General features: G+C 45.0%; 1 protein-coding gene across 2 annotated transcripts; it reads right to left on the minus strand.

Moving 5' to 3' along the window:
* Positions 1-10,379: 10,379 nt before the first annotated feature.
* LOC133381547 (zinc finger protein 883-like) lies at positions 10,380-21,870 on the minus strand. Of its 2 annotated transcripts, XM_061620786.1 has the most exons (6): positions 21,755-21,870; positions 20,109-20,619; positions 19,845-19,926; positions 19,488-19,570; positions 17,834-17,960; positions 10,380-13,630 (listed from the first exon to the last, which is right to left on the minus strand). In XM_061620786.1, exons 2-6 carry the CDS (start codon positions 20,526-20,528, stop codon positions 12,489-12,491), a joined length of 1,854 nt encoding a protein of 617 aa, XP_061476770.1. In that variant the 5' UTR covers positions 20,529-20,619; positions 21,755-21,870; the 3' UTR covers positions 10,380-12,488. The 2 variants fall into 2 exon arrangements, with proteins under 2 accessions (XP_061476770.1, XP_061476771.1); XM_061620787.1 differs by lacking the exons at positions 19,488-19,570; positions 19,845-19,926.
* Positions 21,871-22,550: the final 680 nt, after the last annotated feature.

The raw sequence follows: 22,550 nt of genomic DNA on the forward strand, positions 1-22,550 counted from the left end.
GATTCATGATGTCCAGGCACAGACGTCACATGTTCTATCCCAGCAATCTCCCATAACTTTTTAGTTAGTTTAGCTACAAAACCTGGGCCTTGATCCGACAAAATAACTTTCGGGCATCCCCACCGAGAAAAAATTTCTAATAGAGCCTTTGAAATAGCCGTGGCAGTAATGCTACTTAAAGCTACTGCTTCAGCAAATCGGGTTGCATAATCGATGTAAGTCAAAATAAATTTCTTCCCACTGGAAGTCACATTCAGTGGACCAAGAATATCCACTGCAACTCTGGCAAATGGTTCTGCTATGATCTCAGAAACTTGCATAGGCATTTTGGGGTGATCACGAGCATGTCCTACTAACTGACATGTCAAACAGCTTTTACAAAAATCTTGCACCCCTTTTGCAATCTGGGGCCAATAAAAGCAATGAGTTACTCGTGCTAAAGTCCTTTTTATTCCTAAATGGCCCCCACTAATAGCATCATGAGCCAATTGCAACACTTCCAGCCTATGCGCTGATGGTACTACCAGTTGTTTAACAGGCTTCCAATCCACAGAAGCACCCTGCAGCACATGCTCTCTGTATAACAACCCATTTTTCCAATAGAATCTTACTGTCACAAATTTAGACAGTTCCAAGGGAGCATTTACTGCTGCCTCCCTACATTTTTGCAAACTCTCATCTTGTAAGAGAGCTTCCCTGAACGCCTTAGAACGAACAGAATCTAATTTCAACTCTTCCAGACTTTCCTCAGGAGATGCAATATCAGCCCTATTCCCAGCTCTGTTTGGCAGCGGCTGGTTTAGATCACAGACTTCTTGTGTCACAGCACCATCTAGTGGCAAAATTTCAATATCAGGTTCTTGTTCTAATTTCTTAACTGCACTTCGAGTTAAAACATTCACATTCACATCCCCAGTCTTCTGATTATGTAAGTAATGTGTGTAGGCAATATCATTTCCCAACAGGAAATCAAAAAATTGGTCAGAATAATCATGAATTAACACTCTATGTTTTCCCGACCAGTTTTTGTATGAAATCCAGACATCAGCCACATCACAAAGTTTATTAGACATCCCATAGACATGTACTGATGCTTTAACCCCTGATAAAATTAACTCAGGCGGAATTAAATGGCGAGATAGGCTAGAAGCCTCACTTCCCAAATCACGGAATGCAGTTAACTTAACATAATTCACAAAAATAGTCTCTTTAAACATTTTGTTGGACCAAGCAACTTGGCCAGGCAAACAGGAATAGTTAGCGTGGTCTGCAGGGAGTCGTCCATTCTCTCCCTTCCCATTCTGGAGTAGTTCCTGGGTTGGCTTCCTCTTTCCACCCCCCTTCTTTTTTCCCGGTTGAATAACACTCACCGCAGGAGTCTTTTTGCCTCCTCTCCTTTGGGTGACGGGGCTATTCTCAGCGCTAGGAGCCAAAAATTCCCAGTCATTTTCGGAATTAGAAGCAGAAGACGACCAATGGGAAATTTCTGGAGATGACCGCCCTCCTGGTTCTTCATGATCACGGGCTCTCTGTACCACAGCTACTTTAGTTCCTTTGTTATTGCCCATACTCTGCTTTTTAATCATTTGGGAACACTGGTCCTTTCTGTGCCCCGGTTGCTTACATAAAAAGCATAAATTCTCCAAAACTGCTTTACTCTGTTGGTAAACGGGCGGACGCACAGGAACAGCAGCAGGAACAGAACCCTCCCCTCTGTCCCCAGGCTTGGCTATAGGTGGCCACGTCTTTTTCTTCCATTCACTTCCTCCTCCCGCTTGTTGGTTTCCTTTGAAATTGCCCGGCTTTTTAACATATACCTTAGGCAATTCCTCTTTGTCCTGAAAGGAATCCAGTTCATCAGCATAATGACCTGCTTCCTGCAAGCTTTTTGGCTTTTTGCCTCGCACAGCCGCGGCAAGCTCTTTTGGCAGCATTTTGTAAAATTTCTCCAGAGTATACACTGTCCTTAACTGCTCAAAAGTATTAGCTTTTGCAGCTGCAATCCACAAGTCCATAGCTTGAGCAGTACCAGCGCTTAATGCTGAAAACGTCTCTTTTGATTTTTTTGTCAAAGTCTCAAACTTTTGGTAACACGCCCTAGTGGATAGCGCAAACTGTGCTGTTGCCAATTTTACAAAATTTTCATAGTCATCAGCTAGCTCTCTCGGGAGTTTACACATTAGACTTCTCAACTCTCCCTTTCCTTGAGTGCGTAGAATTTTCATCCAGTATTTTTTATCTAATGACTGGTCCACACACGCTTGCTCAAAGATTAAGAAAAACTCAGAAATATCCTCTCCTGCTTGATAAAACGGAAAATCTGCTGGATCTGCTCCTCCCAAACACACTCTGCCAGACCTCAGTCCTTGGCTTGGTGGGGCAAAAGCTTGTTGTTGTTGTACAAGGGTAGTCATAAGAGCCATCTGTTTCGAGAAGAAGTTGTGCATTTCTGCCCACATATCCATGGGTGGCACACCCCCACTCTGGCTGGCTTGACTATCCATACTCCATCGACCCTGTACAGGCGACGGTGCTTGTTCTCCCTCCGGAGTAAAGCTTTGAACTGGCGGCCCCTCTGCGCTGCCTCCTGCTGCTTCAAAATTGCCTTGAGATAACATATCTGTTTGTTCCTCATCACTACTTTCAGCAGCAACCTGATCTAATGCCTTCTTTTGTTTAGATCTTGTAGCCATCCTGACTTTCCAAAACAACAAACCTTTGTGCCAGAACCTTAAACAATTTTAATTCTTCCAAATTGTACCTTTTTCAAAAATATGTTTAACCAGAGATAGGTTCAGTCCTTTTTCGATCCCAAACGCTGCCAACATGTAGTGAAAGCAGGGAGTTCCACTCCTCCTACTTTTACTGTCCCAGGAATCAATTCCCAGCCTCGGACAATTGATCCTAGCAAACCTCGTCTGCTAAGGTTGTGTATGCTTACACCAACCCTGCACGGTAGTACTGCCACCACCCTTCTATTGGTTAACTACTCTGGGGTGAAGGGAACCCCAGAGCCCACTGAACATCTGAGCCTCTCAGGACCAGAGACTAAATACCCTCCTGGCCCCTTCAGAGGTCTTAGGCAAAAACGTTCCTCTAGTACACGGTAGTATGGTCAAGCAGCCAGGACTGGAATTAGGAACTGAATCCCTTCTCTGGAATAAACACACGTTGCTTTAAAATAAGTAAAGTTTATTTAAAAAGAAAAAAAATAAGAAAAGGGATAAAAGGAGTACAAAAGGTAAAAAGGTACATACAAACAATTTAGGAGCAGCAAATCAATTCCTAGGACCATACACCCAAAGGGGTAAGGTATAATACAAAACAATCTACAAAAGGTCCTTGGCACAAAATGAAAATAACAAAGCTAACTGCCTCAGCTATACTTACAAAGCTTCAGATCTTTTGGAAGTTAGCGTTCTTCCCCTCAGGGTCTGCCAGTCAGGATGGATAATGGAGCCACCGCAGAGCATCACCATAAGCAAGGTGGTGCCTGCAAGCGGAACACAGCCCAGAGTCTGAGGCCTCCTCTTATGGAGAAAATCCCTGCCTCAGCTGAAAACAATCACCTAATTAACATTTTCATCAAAGGAATGATGAAATGATGTTCCCACAGCACCTGGCGCCGTTCCTCTTGATTTCCTATAACAAGCCGAAGGAGTTTTACGGCCTTGGCGGAACCAGGCCCCTCTTACTGATAGACAGGTGCCAAATTGCTGCAAGCTGATACAGCTGGGCTGTAAAATCACCAGGTCACCAAGATGGGAAAATATACAAAAAGTTTAACTGTTTGTTACCAGTGACCCAGGAAAATAATTAAGGGGATCAAGCTGGCATGACAGGGCTGATGGGAGTTGTAGTTCAAAAAAGTAACTTTTCCAAGCTCTGCTTCTGAGGAAATGTGATACAGGTTTTTAGTCTGCTCGATCATAAATACATAGATGTCATCAATGGTGTGCTGGCAAATGTTTAACAACCGGCTCTCTGGGGGGGAAAAAAGGATGCATATATATACATACATAAGTAGGGCATTTCCAGAAGGGTGGCAGTGTAAGTATGTAGCAGCAGAAGTCTTGTGGCACCCTAAAGACAAACAGATTTATGATGGCATAAGCCAAAGGTAGCCAACGTGGTGCCTTCCAGTTGCTATTGTACTGTTGTTTGACTCTTATCAGCCCCATCCAGTATGGCCAATGATCAGGGATGATAGTTGTAGCCAAGCAACATCTGGAGGGCACAACATTGGCTACCCCGATCTAATTGGCTTATGGCTATAGCCCTCCTCTGTAAAGCAGCAGTGAGGAACCTGTGGCCCTAAAGATACCTGACTCCAGGTCTCATCAGCTTCAGCCAGCATGGCCAATGGTCAGTGATGATGATTATGAATTCTCAGTATTCCATTAGGAAAACATGCAGTGTGCTTGGAAACACACACAGCCTCTAGAAATAATGCAATGTAACATTGCCCTCTGAATTATCTGAAATCTCCTTGCACCGTCAATGCAGTCTAATGTCCTTGCAGTGGTATTCCCCAACTATTGACAGAGATGGCAATACACTATGTGCTCAAAGGGCAGCCATTCCAAATTTAGGGATACCTTTTAAAAAAGAAAAAAGCGGCATGATATAAGAGCTTATATCCAGCTACAATTTGGGTTCCTATTGCATTGTACATAACTATCTTTCCCTTCCATGAATTCAAGCTGCCGTAAGAGTTAAACATGAAGCAGCGAAAGAGACCATTAGTTCTTTCATAAAGGGATCGGATCATTATACTTTGCAATTGTTTTCTTTTTTTGGATACAATCTTTCCGGTCACTCCGGAAAGAATTTCCACTTCAATGTGAAACTAATAAACAGGCGGCGGCAGCAGCTCTGCAGAGTGCAAAAAACATTCCTTCTTTCATCCTTAAGAGGGGCAAAATAATTTACAAGGAAAGAAGGGGAGGGAGAAAAGTTAAAAAAAAAAAACCTAAAAGCTCTTACAAGCCCGGTACAGCGTGGTGTTCAGGGCCAGGTCTGTGCCGATCTCCTTTGCCCTGGACGTTTGAGAGTGCTCTGAGCCGAGGGCAAGTGCGAAGCAGGCAGGGTGCCCTTCCTTCCCCTTCCCTGCTAAGCAGCCCTGCCTTTAAGCCCACCAAGACCAGAGGCTGCCCCCCTGGCCCTGCTCCCCACTATTCTTAATCTTTGTGCAATGTCCCTTGCAGTTACTACTGAGGAACCAAGCAGATTCTTGCAAGTCGGGGATTTGGGGGAAGTGCCCAGGCAGCCTGGAGCTCACAAGCCATCTCCATCTCACACAGGAGCAGCAGTAGAGGCATGCATCAGCCCCATCCTGGCCTCGTGCGCTGGCCAGAGAAGGAGCAGGTGCAGGGAGCCTGAGAGCAAGGTTGCTCCTGGTTGCTGTAAGGTGCTCCGGAGCTTTTTTCAGCTGGACAGCCGAATTTAAAAAAAGTAAACAGGCCAGATGGGGCCAGCGTGGTCCCCCTGAAAGGGATTTGGGAGGGAAAGTTAAGCAAGTAGCCCAGAGAGGAGAGGAGAAAGACGTTCCAGGCCAGCCTTTCCCAACCAGTGTGCCTCCAGATGTTGTAGAAACTCCCATCAGCCTCAGCCAATGGCTGAGGCTGATGGGAGTTGTGGTCCAACAACATCTGGAGGCACACTGGTTGGGAAAGGCTGTTCCAGGCAGAGGGACGGGCACCCAAGAGGCAGTATGAAGCAAAGGGCAAGGCCTGAGGAGGCTTTCTTGTGGCTACTGCCGCTTGCTGCCAGGGCAGTGCAGCGAACTGATCAGCAGTGAGGCCGCTGGCGATCAGCTGGTGGGCTGCTTGGCGCCCCCCCCAGCCTTTTGTCACGGCTACTGCCCCTGGTGTCTATCAGCCTGGGCAGCACCCTTGTCTGCCAAAGGCTGTCCTAACTGGAGGTGCTATCAAGCCCTGCAAAGACAAAATATTGTTTGGTGAGCCATTTTTAACAGTTTCAGGAAAGGAAGGCTTTCCTTGAGAAAGTGTAGATGAGTCTGGATAGCAACTAGGTGATCCCCTAGAGGGAAAGGCAACTGACTGCTAAGACACATTCTTATTTAGGAATTTCCTTCAAGTGAGGTCTATGGATCAAAGCCTTCAGTCTGGCTGAGAATCAGAAGGTGCAACATCCCTCCCAGTGGTGTGTCCCCTACATCTCATGGGACCATACAGCAACTGGCATTCAGAGGCATCCAGCCCGTTGATGGCCGTAACACAGACATCATCCACTAGCAGCCTTTGATAGCGTTATCTTTCATCAATTTGTCTAATCCTGAATTAGAGCTGATCACGCTGCAGGCCAAATACCCAGCCACAATTCACAATACAACCAGGGGCGTCGTCTTCCAGGGTCTCAGGGGGTCTTAGACCACTTACTTTTTTGGGAGCAGGGTCCCTATGTCTCCAGCATCTTCGGAGGCAATCAGCATGAAAAGGGAGCCACTGAGGAGAGTCTTCTAACCAGCTTCCCTGTCCTTTCCTGCTGATTGGAGCCAATCAGAGTGAAAGGAGGTGAGTCAGCCATTGAGAAGACTCTTCTCAGTAGCTAATGCTCTCCCCTTTCATGTTGACTGCCTCCTAAGGACATCTGTTGTTATGGGGAAAGGCATTAACAAGGATCTCATTCTCATCCCACTAGCAAAAAAAAAAGGGTGGATGAGTGTGACTATCATGAAGGGACCCTGCACTTTTGAATTTGCAGACTGGAAGATTTGGGGACTCACCTTTTTAAATCTTCTCCAGATGAAAATGGAGGAAGCTAACCATGAAGAGTCCCATCTGCTTTTGTTTTTATGATTTGTTCTCCCTACCCCCGACAGAAAATCCCATCCTCTTCCAGCCAGACCTCCCCCCCCCTCCAGAGAAAGCGATGAAGGAAATGTTCTTGTATCTATCTCAGTATTGTCTACACTGACGGGCAGGGCCGGATTAAGCTGAGGAGGGCCCCTAGGCTGATTGGTGTTTGGGGGGCCCTTCTCCCTACCTTTCCGCTTTTTTGCGGCTGCGTGCACTGCGCGTGCAGGTTTGCCATCAATCAAGATGGTGGCCGAGGTTTCCCAAAGGGGCTGAAGCCTCTGCCGCCATCTTGGTTGATGGCAGCAATGCGCGCATGTAGCACGCATGCGTGCCATCAACCAAGATGGCGGCAGACGCTTCAGCCCCTTAGGGAAACCTTGGCCGCCATCTTGATTGATGGCAAACTGCAAAAAACAGGGGAGAAAAAAGTAAGTGAAGCGGGGGGATGGCGGGCGGTTCGGAAGCTCTTGTCCTGCAATAATTTTTTTTAGCTTATGCACGGGCCCCCAAGAGCTCTGGGCCCCTAGGCTTCAGCCTACTAAGCCTAATGGATAATCTGGCTCTGCTGATGGGCAGCAGCTCTTCAGGGTTTCCGTTAGCGAGTCTTCCCCAGCCCTACCTGGAGATGCCATTGGGGATTGAACCCAGGACCTTCTGCACATAAGGAAGATGCTCTGCCCACTGTGCTACAGCCCTTTCCGCTTTGTACATGCTTTGGCTATGTTGAAATCCATGGGACTTCACAACCAAAAAGAGTCTTGTGGCACCTTAAAGAGGAACAGATTGGTCACCGCAGCAGCTTTCGTGGGCTACAAGCCCCTTCACCGGATGCATGAAATGTTATCCTCAGTTGCCGGTCTGTAAACACATGGTTTGGGTGGGACGAATTGTCACGCGGGAGAGAGCCTTTTCAGCTGTGGCCCCCAAGCTCTGGAATACCCTACCCCAAGAAGCCTGCTCTGCTCCCTCCCTGATGGTTTTCCGGAGACTTCTGAGAACAATCTTGTTCCGGAGAGCCTTTGGGAGGGGCTGGAGGTAGAGCCTGAGACTGATTTTATGCCTTCTTTGCTAATTTTTACCTCAGTAGTCCCTTCAGTACCACTCCCTATATATGCATCTGTGTGTGTATATGTATACATGTATTATTTTATGTATTTTAATTGCATTTTATGTATTTTAATGTTTTTGTGATTCTTATTGTGTACAATTTTGTTATGTACGTGCTCGATTTTATTGTAAGCCGCCCTCAGTGCCCTATTATAGGGTAGAAGGGCGGGATAGAAATACTTTAAATTTATTTATTTATTTATTTATTTTATTGTATTTATATACCGCCCCATAGGGAGATCAGAAGGAAAGGAAATGCAGCACCTAAGAACATAAGAAATGGAAATGGGCTGCCTTCAAGTTGATCCCGACTCATGGCAACCCTGTTAATAGAGATTTCATGGTAAGCAGTATTCGGAGGGGGTTTACCATTGCCTCCCTCTGAGGCTAGTCCTCCCCAGCTGGCGATGGCCTGCTCAGCTTGCCACAGCTGCACAAGCCAGCCCCTTCCTTGTCCGCAACTGCCAGATGGAGGGCAACTGGGCTCCTTGGGACTCTGCAGCTTGCCCACGGCTGCACAGGTGGCAGGCACGTAACCCCTGAGCCACTCCCTGTGGGGGTGATCTTTAGCAGGCCCTTGACACCCAGGAGACAAGAGCGGGGATTTGAACTCACAGACTCTGGAATCCCAGCCAGGCTCTCCTCCCCACTGTGCTACACCAGCTGTAGAAGAGCATAGGAAGCTGTCTTATCCTAAGTCAGACCATGGGTCCATCAGCTTTGTATTGTCTACACTGACTGGCAGGTGGTCCCCAAGGTTTCAGGCAAGGGTTCTTTCCCTGCTGTACCTGGAGATGCCAGCCACTGAACTTGAGAGCTTCTGCATGCAACACAAACGCTCTGCCAGTGAGCTGCGGCCCCTAGAGGGTCCTCCATTGGGGTCAGTTCCCTGGAGCCCCTTAGGCGTCCTTGGACTCAGTGACACTTCAGGTTCCCAACTGAAAGTGGAAAAGCGGAGGGGAATAGGAGAGGGAACCAAAGAGTTACGAAAAGAGGCTGCTCCCTTCCTTGTGCATTACCTACTGTGGTGCAGCAGCTTGATAAATTTGGACCCCAGAATTAATGGTCTTACTGGGGGCCCTTTAGGGAGCCAAGCATATTACTTCAATTGCGCTGCACAGCATTGATCTTTTTTGTCTGTCTTTCCCTCCCTCCATTCCACGCTTCCACAAGAAACACAGCAGTTTATAACAGAGAGGGAAGAACCTCAACCTCAAGCAAGCAACGCAATGGATCAACTGCCGCGTCACAACTGCCACCACCGGCTAGCAGATGGAATGTTCACGTAACCCTGGAGACCTCCAGCCAGCCTGCGACCGACACAACAAGCCAATGGGAGTTGGAGTCCAACAACAGCGGGGGGGGGGGAACAGCTTCCCTCCTTCTTGCCCCTGGTGAGAAACTCAGGAGGATCTACTGTGAGGGATTCTCTTTCTAATGGTATGGCCGGCAACAGCAATGGTGAACCAGTTTGGGCACCGGACGAGGCCCCAGGATCTCAACGCTGCCACCTTCTCCCAGGCATTTTAGCGTGTTTTTAAATTTTTTTTTAATGTTTTTTTTAATGTTTTTACATTTGTATATTTGTTTTTAATTTTTTAATTGTTGTAAACCCCCTAGAGCTTCGGCTATGGGGCGGTATACAAATGTAATAAATAAATAAATAAATAAATGCCGCCACTCACCAGCCGCCCCCCTCTGCAGCGGCACTCATGGATGCTTTGAGCAGCGGGAAGGCGTGCGAGGCCAGCCCTTTTGGACGGGAGCAATTTGCCTGTCCACAACAGTAGCAGCATGTTCCTGAGCACAGGCAGAGCAGCTTTGCGCTTCTTGCACCCATTAGCAACTTCCCCCCTCCAGTGTCAACCTGCGTTCCTAGCCGGTCCTCCCGTCCTGTGGGAGAGAGCGCTTTTGCTCTGGAGAAAAACAAGCACTCATTTCTGTGGGATGATGGTGTGTCCCTAGCAGTCCCCTCCCCTGTTGAGAACAGATTCTGGCTTGTGGTGCATGGTCCCCAGGACTCACGAGTCTCTTTATTTGCTTCTTATTTGCCAACCCCCTCCCCCCATCACAGCTCTTGTGCCTTCAGTAGATATTGATCAGGTGATACTTCCCCATCATTGCACAACCCTACTCATATTTACTCAGAAGTCCTGTTGTGTTCAGTGAAGAGAGAGAGAGAGAGAGAGAGAGATGGGTGGGTCTGTTCATCTACGTTTCTGCTTGTTATGTGCCCATTATGTAAGTTTTCAGCTACTGATGTATCTGTATATAGTTATAATGTATTTGGTTTAATTCTGGGTATTATTATTACTGAATTTATACAGCACACTATTCTATATTTATATAGCAGGGAGGCTGATGATGCCCATTGAGAGTGGTAGGGCCGCAGGCAGGGAGGCCAACAGCAGATGGCGCCAGAGCCAATGGCAGGCAGAGCCCAATCTGGTTTCGTCCCCATCCTTCTCGCTTCTGAGTTCCTCAAAAACAAGGCAAGAGACCACGGAGGAGGCTCACAACGAGGACCAGCCACTAGACTGGTTGTAAAGACCTCTTTGCCCTGGCCTTTGACACCTGAGATGGGAGTTTTCAGGACTAGCTCAGTCCTGGGAATGTCATTTATTTATTATTGCATTTGTATACCGCCCCATAGCCGAAGCTCTCTGGGCGGTTTACAACAATTAAAACATTAAAAACAAATATACAAATTTAAAGACACATTTTCAAAAAGCAATTTAAAAACACGCATATTAGATCTGTGCATGTAATGTCTGATGAAAGCATTCCTTTGGAGAAAAATATGAATTATAAGTAGAAAGCATAATTAGTATAGGGTAGTTCTGTTGCAGAACCATGAATAAGGTGGCAAGAATGCGTATGCAAAGAAATCCAGTATCCCAGATAATCTACTCTTGAGTGGAGGTTCCAGGCGAAGGAACTTGTACTTATTCACAAGCCGTTTTTGCTAATGCTTTTTTATTCTGCTGGCATCTGCAATAATTTGTTGTAACTGCTTTTAATATTAAATTTTAAACTGTTGTAACCTGCCCTTGGATTATCTGGTGAAGGGTGGGTAATGAAAGTTAATAATAATAACAACAACAACAACTAAGGAGACAGGCAGGTGGAGGCTGGCAGACTTTGTGGATGCTGCCTTAAGTGAAGCTGGCTTAAAGTATGCCAGATCCTAACCAGAGATGCCGGAAATGACAGGCCAGTTAGCTTAATGTCTGCCCTGGGAAAACTGGTGGAAAGTATTGTCAAAGATAAAAGAACCAAGCATATGGAAGAAAAAGCCTTGCTGAAGCAGAACCAGCGTGGCTTCTGCAAAAAGGTAAGTCCTGCCTCACTACTGTTAAGAAATGTTTGGGCATGTCAACAGGCATATAGATAGAGGTGATCCAGGACACAGTGTACTGGGGTTTCAAAAGTAGTCCATGGCTACTAGCCAAGATGGTTATGTTCTCTCTCCATAGTTGCAGGCAGTATGCTTCTGAATACCAGTTGCTAGAAACTACAGGAATGGAAAGTGCTCTTGGACTCAGTTACTCCTTGCAGGCTTCCCATGGGCATCTGGTTGGCTGCTGTGAGAACAGGATGAGGGAATAGATGGGCCACTAGCCTGATCCGGCAGTCTTTTCTTGTGTTCTTAGAGGGGCTACTGTTGGCTGAGCTGGCCCAAATCTGGCAGAGGGAAAACAAGCCTGTAAAATAGAGTTTGACTTACACTGGTGTAAATTCAACCCAGTTTCCAGATTGTGTGATTGGGCTGAATGCAGTTGGGATCCAGCACAAATCCCCCTCTTCAGTCCCACCCCCAACATTCCTCCAGAATGCCCATTTTTGGAGACTTATTCTGGCTTAATTTATGCAGGTCTTGGCTGAGCTGGGATGAGCAAGTTGAGCCAGGGATCTGCCTGTTCCAAACCCCCTCATCACAGCATATCTAGGGTTAGGATTGCACTCCTAACTTTGGCTCATTAATTTCAATGGGTTTACTCTACATTTTTAATTGCAGGAGAGGCAGTAAAATTTATTTTGATGGTTTACTTTTGATATGCACATTTTCTGTATACCTCAAAGTTATGTCTCTTAAGTTCTACCTCTAAGCTATACTGTTAACAAAAAATTTTTTAAAGGCAACTAGTGAAATTCTAATGTTTGTTTTTCTTTCACAACACAAGTTGCCACATTGGACAAAAAATGGCTTTCGTTTAAATGGGGGGTGTGAGCCAAAAAGGAGAGCTGTGGTTTGATGAGGGCCAAAGGGCATCCCAGAAGATATTTATATGGTTTTACTCCAATGTGAATTGTCTCATGACAATGAAGGTTTATATTTCTACTGAAGTTCTTCCTATATTTCAAGCACTGGTAAGGTTTTTCTCCTGTGTGATGAGAAGTGAGGTCATTGTGCAGAAAGCACTTCCCACTCTCCAAGCCATTATGTGGTTTCTTCTCTGCGTGAATTCTTTGATGAAAAATGAGATATATCTTCTCAGTGAAGCACATTATAAGATTCCTCCCCAGTGTTAATTCTTTGATGAGAAATGAGGCCTGTATTCATATGGAAACTCTTTCTACACTCCAAGCGTTCATATGATTTTCTTCTGTGTGAATTCTTTGATGAGAAGTTAATGTTTTCTTCGCACTGAAGCCCTTTCCACACTCCAAACATTTATATGGTTTTACCCCTGTGTGAACTCTTTCATGACAACGTAGGTTTGCACTTGTATTGAAACTTTTTCCACACTCCAAGCATTGATATGGTTTTTCCCCAGTGTGAATTCTTCGATGCGGAGTGAGGTCTCTGTTCAGTCGAAAACACTTTCCACATTCCAAGCATTTATATGGTTTCTCCCCTGTGTGAATTGTTTGGTGAGAAGTTAGGTGCCTCTTCTGTGTGAAACTTGTTCCACACACCAAGCACTGATATGGTTTCTCTCCTGTGTGTATTCTTTGATGATAACTAAGATCAGTCTTTCGAATAAAGCTCTTGCCACACTGCAAACACTGATATGGTTTCTCTCCTGTGTGAAGTCTTTGATGATTAGTAAGAGTTATATTCTGTCTAAAGCTCTTTCCACACACCAAGCACTGATATGGTTTCTCCCCTGTGTGAATTGTTTGATGACAAGTGAGGTTTATCTTCCGAATGAAGCTCTTTCCACACTCTAAGCACTGGTATGGTTTCTCCCCTGTGTGAATTCTTTGATGGTAAGTGAGATTTATCTTCCGAATGAAGCTCTTTCCACACTCCAAGCATTCGTATGGCTTTTCCCCTGTATGAATCCTTTGATGATTGGTGAGAGTTATATTCTGTCCGAAGCTCTTTCCACACTCCAAACATTTATACGGTTTTTCCACTGTATGAATCCTTTGATGAGAAGTGAAGGTTTTAATCTCACTGAAACTTTCTCCAGACTCCAAGCACTGATATCTTCTGCTACGTGAATTCTTTGATTCCTCCCCCGTGTGAGTTCTTTGATGAGAAGTGAGGTCTTCGTTCAGGCAGAAGCACTTTCCACATACCATGCATTTATATGATTTCTCTCCTGGGTGGGTTACTTGATGTCTCCTGAGGCTTATCTTCTGACTGAAGTTCTTTCCACATTCAGAGCATGTATATGGTTTCTCCCCTGTACGGATTCTTTGATGGGTAGTAACATCAGAGCTATGACAAAAGCTCTTTTCGCATGCTGCAACTAAGACAGAAAACTGTTAACAGCCTGGGGTAGAAATGGAGTCCCAAATCACGTATCGGTGTTTATATTCTAAACTTGGAAACCTCTAAGACAAGAAATTATGATGATGATTATCATTATTATAAGTACTGGTTTGTCACTGACTACAAAAAAGATCGTCTCAAAGCGACTTACTTCAAAAAAAGCACACAATGTCAAATGTTAAAAAACAGAAGAGCTAGAGGTTTTTTTTATTCTAAAGTAGAGCATAGATAATGGAGCAAAACCAGTGGGACATGGTTATCTCTTGATAAAAACTCTGTTGGAAGATATATGGAAGATACTTCTTTGGAATGGAAAGCAACATGCATACTATGTCGTATGCATGTTTGTTATTAAGTATTAATTTAAAAACCTGTATCAGAAAGATGAGGAAGGGTATATTGGAAGTGGCCTCATTCTGCAGGTGAAAGACGACAGGTGAAAGGTCAACCAACCTTGAGAACCCAAAGGTGCAGACTCCAAGAAGAATTTGTACTGATAACATACTATTGCCCCCTTGACTACAGTGCTCTTGATCTTGAGATGTAATCAGGGAGCCATCCAGAGGAGGAAATGTTGTAGCAATGGACAACTTCAATTATCCTCACTCAGACCAAGTAAAATGTGTGTTCTACCCACAACACAGAGGTACCATTTCTAGATAACGCCCTAAAGGACTGTGCCCCAGACCAACTGGCCACAGAATTGACCAAAGGGTTGACAACCCTGGACTTCATTTTGCTGTCTAGCCTAACTCACAGGGTTGTTGTACAAGTAAATGTAAGAACATGCTGTTCTGAACAGTTTGGCATGATACAATGATAAAATAAAAAGGAGACACCCCTTGTCATTCAGTGGGAGAGCATGTCATCTGCATGCAGATCAGCCCAAGTTCACTCCCTGACTTCTCCAGCTACAGGACCGTGAAAGGATCCCCTGAAAGGCAGGAGACCTTAGATGCTGCCAGCCAGAGCAGACAATGGGCCAACAGCTGCCCTTTCCCTCTAGGAAAAGGCACATCCCTTCTTCCCTCTCAGTTGCCTATCAGAAAGTTGGCTATGGCAGGGGTGTTTCATCAGACTCCTGGGATCCAACAATGGCTCTACTCTGGATCTGCATTTATTGCAGCTCTCAGTTACTGGAACAGAAGAAAGAGGGTTTGAGTTCGTAAAGTATTTGTTAAATGAAAAGGCGGGATATAAAAAAAAGATAAAGGAGGATATTTAACATAGGAAATGTACAAAAAAGGTTTCAAGCAGATCAGATTATTGACTTGTTTGCTTGCTTACACAAAAGGGGGAGGAAAGTGGCATACGTTATGTTTGTCTGAATGCAGCCATTGTCAACATACAGTTTATCATCACATGTATTTTGTAAATTGTATTATTTTATTGATGTATTTTATATTGTATTTTTATATTTGTGTTTTTTGTAAGCCGCCTTGAGGGCCTTTGGCCGGAAGGTGGAGTATGTATGTATGTATGAATAAATAAATAAATCATGGATGGATGGATAGGGAGATAGTTTAAATCTGTTATGGATAGAGAGATAGTTTAAAGTTGTTTAAATCCTCTAGGATGCACACCTTAACATGGTGAGGGGGCATGAGAGTGTTGAAAAAGCTGAGAGCAATGTCATCATGAGTCTAGGACAAGAGGCTAGACTCCTAGCAGGGGCACCCACGGAGGAATGGTCAAAGCTGAAACACCAGACTAAGATGCATCCACACTCAGAGGAAGGCAATGGTAAACCACCTCTGAATACCTCTTACCATGAAAACCCTATGATCAGACTATCCAAAGTGCAACACAAGATAGTGCTGGAACATGAGACCCCCAGGTCAGAAGGCACTCACCAAGCTACTGGGGAAGAACAAAGGACATTCTGCAAAAACAAGACCAGGAACAGACTGTGGTACATATAATGAACTGGTAATATCGAAAATCAGAGTAAAGCTAAAGAAGAAGAACAAAGCAATCATAATGCCAAAATACAATTTAAATAACATCCCAGAAGAATATAGAGATCAAATAAGGAACAGATTTGAGGCTTTAAACTTAGTTGACAGAGAACCAGAAGAACTATGGATTGAAGTCAGAGGCATTATCAGGGAAGAATGCAAAAAGAATGCCTCCAGCTAAAAAGAGAGAAAGACCTCAATGGATGATAGAAGAAACTCTTTAAATGGTTAAAGAGAGAAGGAAAGCAAAAACAAAAGGAGATAGAAACACGGTCAGAATAGTTATTGTATAGAAATAGAAGAGGACAACAAAAAGGGTAGAACAAGAGTCCTATTCCTAAAGATTAGAGAAATGAAAGGGAAATTTAAACCCAGAATAGGGAGGTTGAACAATCAACAGGGGAACACACTGACTGACCGAGATGAAATAAAAGGAAGATGGAAGCAATACACTGAAGAACTCTATAAAAGAGATGCCAGGGTGACAGATTCATCCTATGATGAATTTCCGCCAGGCCTTGAAGACCTGGCTTTTTAGGCAGGCCTTTGGGGAGCGTTAGGTTTTTATTATTCTTGGTGAGATTTTACTGTTTTAATGTATTTGTATGCTTTTTCTGTACGTCGCTCAGAGTGACTGGACAACCAGCCAGATGGGCAACTAACAAATCTAATAAATAAATAAATAAATTCATCCATGGAGGAACCGTATGATGAAGAACCAGAAAGTTTAGAATGTAAGATGAAAGCTGCTCTTAAAATACTTGGAAGAAACAAATCACCAGGAACAGATGGCATACCAATAGAGTTGCTACAAGTTACTGAGACTAAATCTGTCCAAATTGTAACAAAAATCTGTCAAGAAATATGGAAAATTAAACAATGGTCCACAGACTGGAAGCGTTCCATATACATCCCAATTCCAAAGAAAGGGGATCCCAGGGAATGCAGTAATTATCGAACTATTGCCTTAATATCCCATGCAAGTAAAGTAATGCTCAAGCTTCTACAACAAAGGCTCTTAACATATATGGAGCGAGAAATGCTAGATGTCCAAGTTGGATTTAGAAAAGGAAGAGGTACCAGAGATCATATTGCAAACGTATGTTGGAAAATGGAACAGACCAAGGAATTTCTGATGCGCAACCTATATTCTGGACAAGAGGCTACTGTAAAGACAGAATACAAAGAAACCAATTGATTCCCCATCAGAAAGGGAGTGAGACAGGGGTGTATTTTATTACCCTATTTGTTTAATGTATATGCAGAGCATATCATATGGAAAGAGGGATTGGACCAAGATGAAGGTGGTGTGAAAACTGGAGGGAGAAATATCAATAATTTAAGATATGCAGATGATACCATACTAGTAGCAGAAACCAGTAATGCTTTGAAATGAATGCTGATGAAAGTTAAAGAGCAAAGCACAAAAGCAGGACTACAGCTGAAGGTCAAAAAGACTAAAGTAATGACAACAGAAGATTTATGCAACTTTAGAGTTGACAATGAGGACATTGAACTTGTCAAGGATTATTAATACTTTGGCACAGTTATTAACCAAAATGGAGACAATAGTCAAGAAAGTAGAAGAAGGCTAGGACTAGGGAGGGCAGATATGAGAGAACTAGAAAAGGTCCCCAAATGCAAATATGTATCACTGAACACTGACGTCAGGATCATTCAGACCATGGTATTCCCGATCTCTATGTATGGATGTGAAAGTTGGACAATGAAAAAAGCAGGTAAGAGAAAAATCAACTCATTTGAAATGTGGTGTTGAAGGAGAGGTTTGCGGATACCATGGACAGTAAAAAAGACAAATAATTGGGTGTTAGAACAAATTAACCAGAACTATCACTAGAAGCTAAAATGATGAAACTGAGGTTATCATACTTTGGACACATCATGAGAAGACATGATTCACTAGAAAAGACAATAATGCTGGGAAAAACAGAAGGGAGTAGAAAAAGAGGAAGGCCAAACAAGAGATGGCTTGATTCCATAAAAGAAGCCACAGACCTGAACTTACAGGATCTGGACAGGGTGGTTTATAACAGATGCTATTGAAGGTCGATGGTTCATCGACTTGAAGGCACATAACAACAACAACAAAAATTCTAAGGCAGGATTGAAAGCGTGGTCAGAGATGGCGGGAGTTGTAGTGTAGCAACCTCTAGAGGGCTACAGGTCCTCCACACCTGAACAAAGGAAACACAGAGCCTTACCGAGAGAGGTGATGATCCGAAAATTCTCCTCCATGACTTCCCTGTGCAGCGCCCTCTGGTCAGGATCCAGCAGAGCCCACTCCTCCTCCGTGAAATGCACAGCCACATCCTCAAAGGATGGCGGACCCTAAAAGAAAACATTTTTTTAAATAGGTAACATAAAGGTTCTCTACTAGCAAAATCCAAAAGGCTAGTCAAGGAAGGATGACTGAGTATTGCCCTGCATGATTCAAACCACGGATGGGAAACCGTTTTTTTTTTTTTTGCCTGGCTGCAATGCATCCTGGAATGCGTAACTCGAGATAACTCCAGGTTGCCTGGATGGAGTATAGAGAAAAGTTTGTATGTCTAGAAACTAGCTTACTCTACAAAGGTAAAAAATTGTATCCATCACCCCGCCCACTTTGGCCTCTGGCTGCACCCACCACTGCCATGTGGCTTTCAAAGGATTACCCAGAAGGAAATGTGGCTCTGTTACGATAAGGCAAGGCCCTGGAGCCTGCTACAGTACAGTTCCCACCCCACACCCACACCCTTTTTGTGTGGCTGGATATGTGTTTCTGAGGTATTGTACAAATGACAAGGGAAGCTGTTGAGACACAAAATTAACTAAAAGCTATTGAATACATGTTATCTTCCCCTTGGCAGAGTTTCCTCCCGTCTAATAGAATAATTCCCTTGTTCAAAGTATTAGAAAGGAGTCTGAGTTTTTTCAGGGTCAGTAAGAACATGCACGCACACTCACACACACACACACAAAATCACCAGATGCCCAGACCCCTCCTGCCAAGTAAACAGAAAAAGTCTTTTTAAAAACGAGGCTTGAATCTAGGGAGGAGGAGAAGGGGGGCAAATGGTGATCTGAGCTCCAACACGTATAGCTACGCTGTCTAAAACAACGCTCTCAAGGCAGGACTGCAGGAACGGAACCAGGGAGAGAGTCTGGGTCTCAGTGCAAACCTGGAGACCAAGAGATTCCTTCCTGACTTCGGTTCAGAGCTCTCACATCACTCCAGCTGCATCCCACTGCCCACACTGGGCCTAAGATAGGTAATCTCTCCTACCTGTCACTCTTTATAGGAATAGGGTCCATTGATCTCTTCAGTTTAAAGTTATGAATGGGTTAGGATATTAATGATTAATGCTGCCACGCACCCAGTAATTTTGTAATGCTATTCTTCTCTCAATAAAAGAAAGCTTTTGGTTTGGACCTGCATTTCTTGGGTTATATATTACGCACCATTTAGGCACATTTCAGGGCAAAGAGATTGTTTTAACCCTAGCAAAAGATACCCCTCCTCTCAAGGAGGTGTGTTTCATGGGACATGTGGGTGGCAAGTTCACACACTCAGGTTCCCAAGAGCACTTGTCGTAACAGCTCTCAGAATGAACAAGTTTCGCTGCTCTAAATTTATTTGGATTCCTGTACTGAGCAAGGGGTTGGACTTGATGGCCTTATAGGCCCCTTCCAACTCTACTATTCTATGATTCTATGAAATCTTAATCACTGGCATACATGGCCTACCTTGTAGGCAGCTTTGACAAAATCACAGGGAAGGAGAGGAAGTTATTCAGGCCCCGAGAGTTGTGCAAAGGACAGAAGCACCCAGGCTGCCCCCAGCCTCTCCCCAAACACACTGATCCATTCCTCTACCTGATCCAGTTCCACAATCACTGCTGCCCCTCCACCACAAAGAAGAGATAGCTGAGGAGGTCTTGCGGGCATCATTTCATCCCCTGCGAGAGACAAAGGTGATGCGGAAGCCTGCAGCATGTCTCTATCTCAGAGATGCATGTCTAAGTACACAAAGGCCTTAGGAAAAAATCTTACCTGTTTAGCGTTTTTCAGATGCTAATACCCATTTTATATTTTAGTTCTGTGAGGGTACATCCATTTCCTTAGGGCACTTGGCTGCAAGTGTCTTACCCCAAAAAGGTTAAAGGAGTCGATGGATTGATTTCAAAATCGACAGGGGGAGACCAAATTGCGATGCAACCCATTCATCCTTACCCAGTGGCCTCTGTCTGATGCCCAATGGAGTCCCGTCTGCCTCATGGAGGTCTGGGTTCACTCCTGCAAACAGACGCTTTCCCTGAAGACATCAAATGGGGAGAAAGATTAGAAACGAAATGAGAGGCAAAACCCTGTGGGGTTTTGGACATCTTTCCTTTGATGATTTCCAAACAAAGGCCGGGCAATTAGTTGAGAATTTTGGGGATACGCACCCGCACATTCTGAGCCCCTTGGAGCTAACCAGATGTAACGCTCTCTCACCTGCTGCTCTGCCCGCTTCTTGTCCTCTGCCCGACTCAGCAGGAAACCTTCGGCCAGGGCCACCGCCTGGGAACTGGTCTCCGCTCCACATTCCCTCACCCAGCTCGCCATCTCCTGTGGAAGGACAGCCAAGAACTGCTCCAGGATCACCAGGTCCAGAATCTCATTCTTCGTGTGTCGCTTTGGCTTCACCCACTGATGGCAGAGACGGTGGAGTCGGCTGCAAACCCCTCGGGGTCCCTCGGCCTCCTGGTAGTGGAAATGCCTGAAGCGCTGGCGCTGCACTTCTGACCCGAGGGTATCTTCGCCACCTGCACTACTGTTTTGCACTGTTCTTTCCCAGAATCCTCCACTGCTCCTCGCCTGGGCGATCCGAGAGCCCCTTCCTGCTTCAGGGCCAGCTGAGTCTTTTTTCTTCATCTTTGATTTGTGCTCCAAGGAAGTCTCTAACCAGGCCCAAGAGACTCCTCCCTCTTCTGCCAAAGTCTGTCCCAACTGGAGGTTACAAGTCCTGCAAAGCCAAAACATTGTTGGGCGAGAGAATGATTACACTGCCAGAACAGGGAAAATTTTCCCTGAGGAAATGTGGACAAGTCTGGCTAACAACCGGGTCTTCTCCCATAAGGAACGGCAGGCGAACGGCAGCACTAATCTAAGATGAGCTTGTGGGGAAGTTCCTTCATGTGAGGAGAGTGGATTTAAGCCCTTCATCTGGTTGAGGGTCAGAATGTGCAGCATCCATCCTGCAGATCTTTCCCTCCCAACTCCTTCCCCTCCATGCACAGTCCCAGTCCCAGACATCCACAAACAGAGGTTGTCCTTTAGCTGAAGAAGTCTTAGCTTATTCATTATCTGATTTACAATTTATTAATCCACCGAATTCATATAAAAATCTATATTTCTGAAGGAAATATTTAGACTTATGTTTAATCATTGACTGTAAAACCAAAACTAACATTTCTTCCCTGCCTCTGACGGCTGATATTCTGCTCTTTTGTATGGAAGTTCTACTGAGATAGTTTCATTATTTATGATTTTTGTTTGACCATTTGTCTTTTGTTTTTTAGCTTTGTGTTAGAATGAATTGTGTGATTTTTGGTGTTGTAAGGCGCCTTGAGCATGGCTTAGGTATGGATAGGTTTTATTTATTTATTTATTTTGATGGACTGGCGGCAATGATGATTGATTGACTGGTGGCGATGATGATGATGGTTTCCACTCAAAGCTATCAACTCCTTTATTTTCACCCTCCCCAAGAACGGAAGTTGCAATATCCCTGCCAGTTTTCAGTAGGGCTTCAATCTCAAAAGCTCCCCTTTGCGTCTTGGGGGTTGCGTGTCCGAAAGGGCTCCAGCAGGCTGGATAATAACGCTGTCTGATCAATGGGCGCATAAATTCTAACTGAAGCGCAACTGAGGATTCACTGCCATGAGATCATCTCAGCATTGCAGATCTACTTTAACACACACACCCGAAAATCGAAGGGGTCCTCTTGGGTTTGCAGAGAGGAGGAGGGGAAGAAGATCTCTTCCCCAATGTGGGTGTTGTGGAGGGTCCTGGATGGCCTCCTTTGCGTCCCCCCCCCGTGGCCCTGGGACCCTTCACCCCAATGCAAAAAATGGGGGGAAGTAAGAGAGAAAACTCACCAGATCCCTAAAGGGGCCACTGATGAAGCGCCTGGGAGCACAAAAAGACCACTCTCGCCCCCTCCTCAAGCCAGGAAGGGCTGCGGTGCTTCAGCTCTGGAGGGCTCCACCCACCTCCTTCTCCTCCCCCAAATTCCCTTCCTCTCTAGGCAACTAGTTCAGTTCATTTTAACCCTTAGCATGCTCAACAGTAGGGTCACCTCCCTCCGCATCTCAAAGCAGGAGTCAAAGAGGAAGCGTACCATTGCATACGGAGAAGGAAGTGTGGGACTCTCGTGGCCTAGAGGAGACTCGTATTGACACTTCGGGCTCCCAAACGAGCAATAGGGTAGAGGGCGGACAGACAATGCCAAGGCGCTGGACTTGAGACAGAAGGGTCTTAGAGGCAGAGCAGCCACCCTCCAATTGTGCATGATATTTCTGCCCCGCACTCGACAGCTTGCTAGATAGGAGCCTGAAGTAGAGGGCTGCTTGCCTCTTTTCTTGGCCAAGAGATCTGAGAAAAGCACCCGGCAGTTGCATCTCTTCCCACATGTGTGTGCTCGGACTCTCTCCTGACCCCTTTACAGCCATTTATTTGTTTAGGCTATTTCTATGCTGCTTAATAGATATATTCACTAACAGGCAAAAAACCTTGCGGTTTAAGAACATACCCATAGCCCACAGCTATTCTATCAAACTTTAAAAAGCAGGGAAATTGGGCAGCTATAGTGAATGCACCGGGCAGCAGGAGACCTGACCTCTCTGAGATATTGTACTGCCCTACAAATTGGTCAAAATGCAAAATGCAAACACC

The sequence above is a fragment of the Rhineura floridana genome, chromosome 3, assembly GCF_030035675.1.
Source record: "Rhineura floridana isolate rRhiFlo1 chromosome 3, rRhiFlo1.hap2, whole genome shotgun sequence".
In the NCBI taxonomy this organism is placed as follows: Eukaryota; Metazoa; Chordata; class Lepidosauria; order Squamata; family Rhineuridae; genus Rhineura; species Rhineura floridana.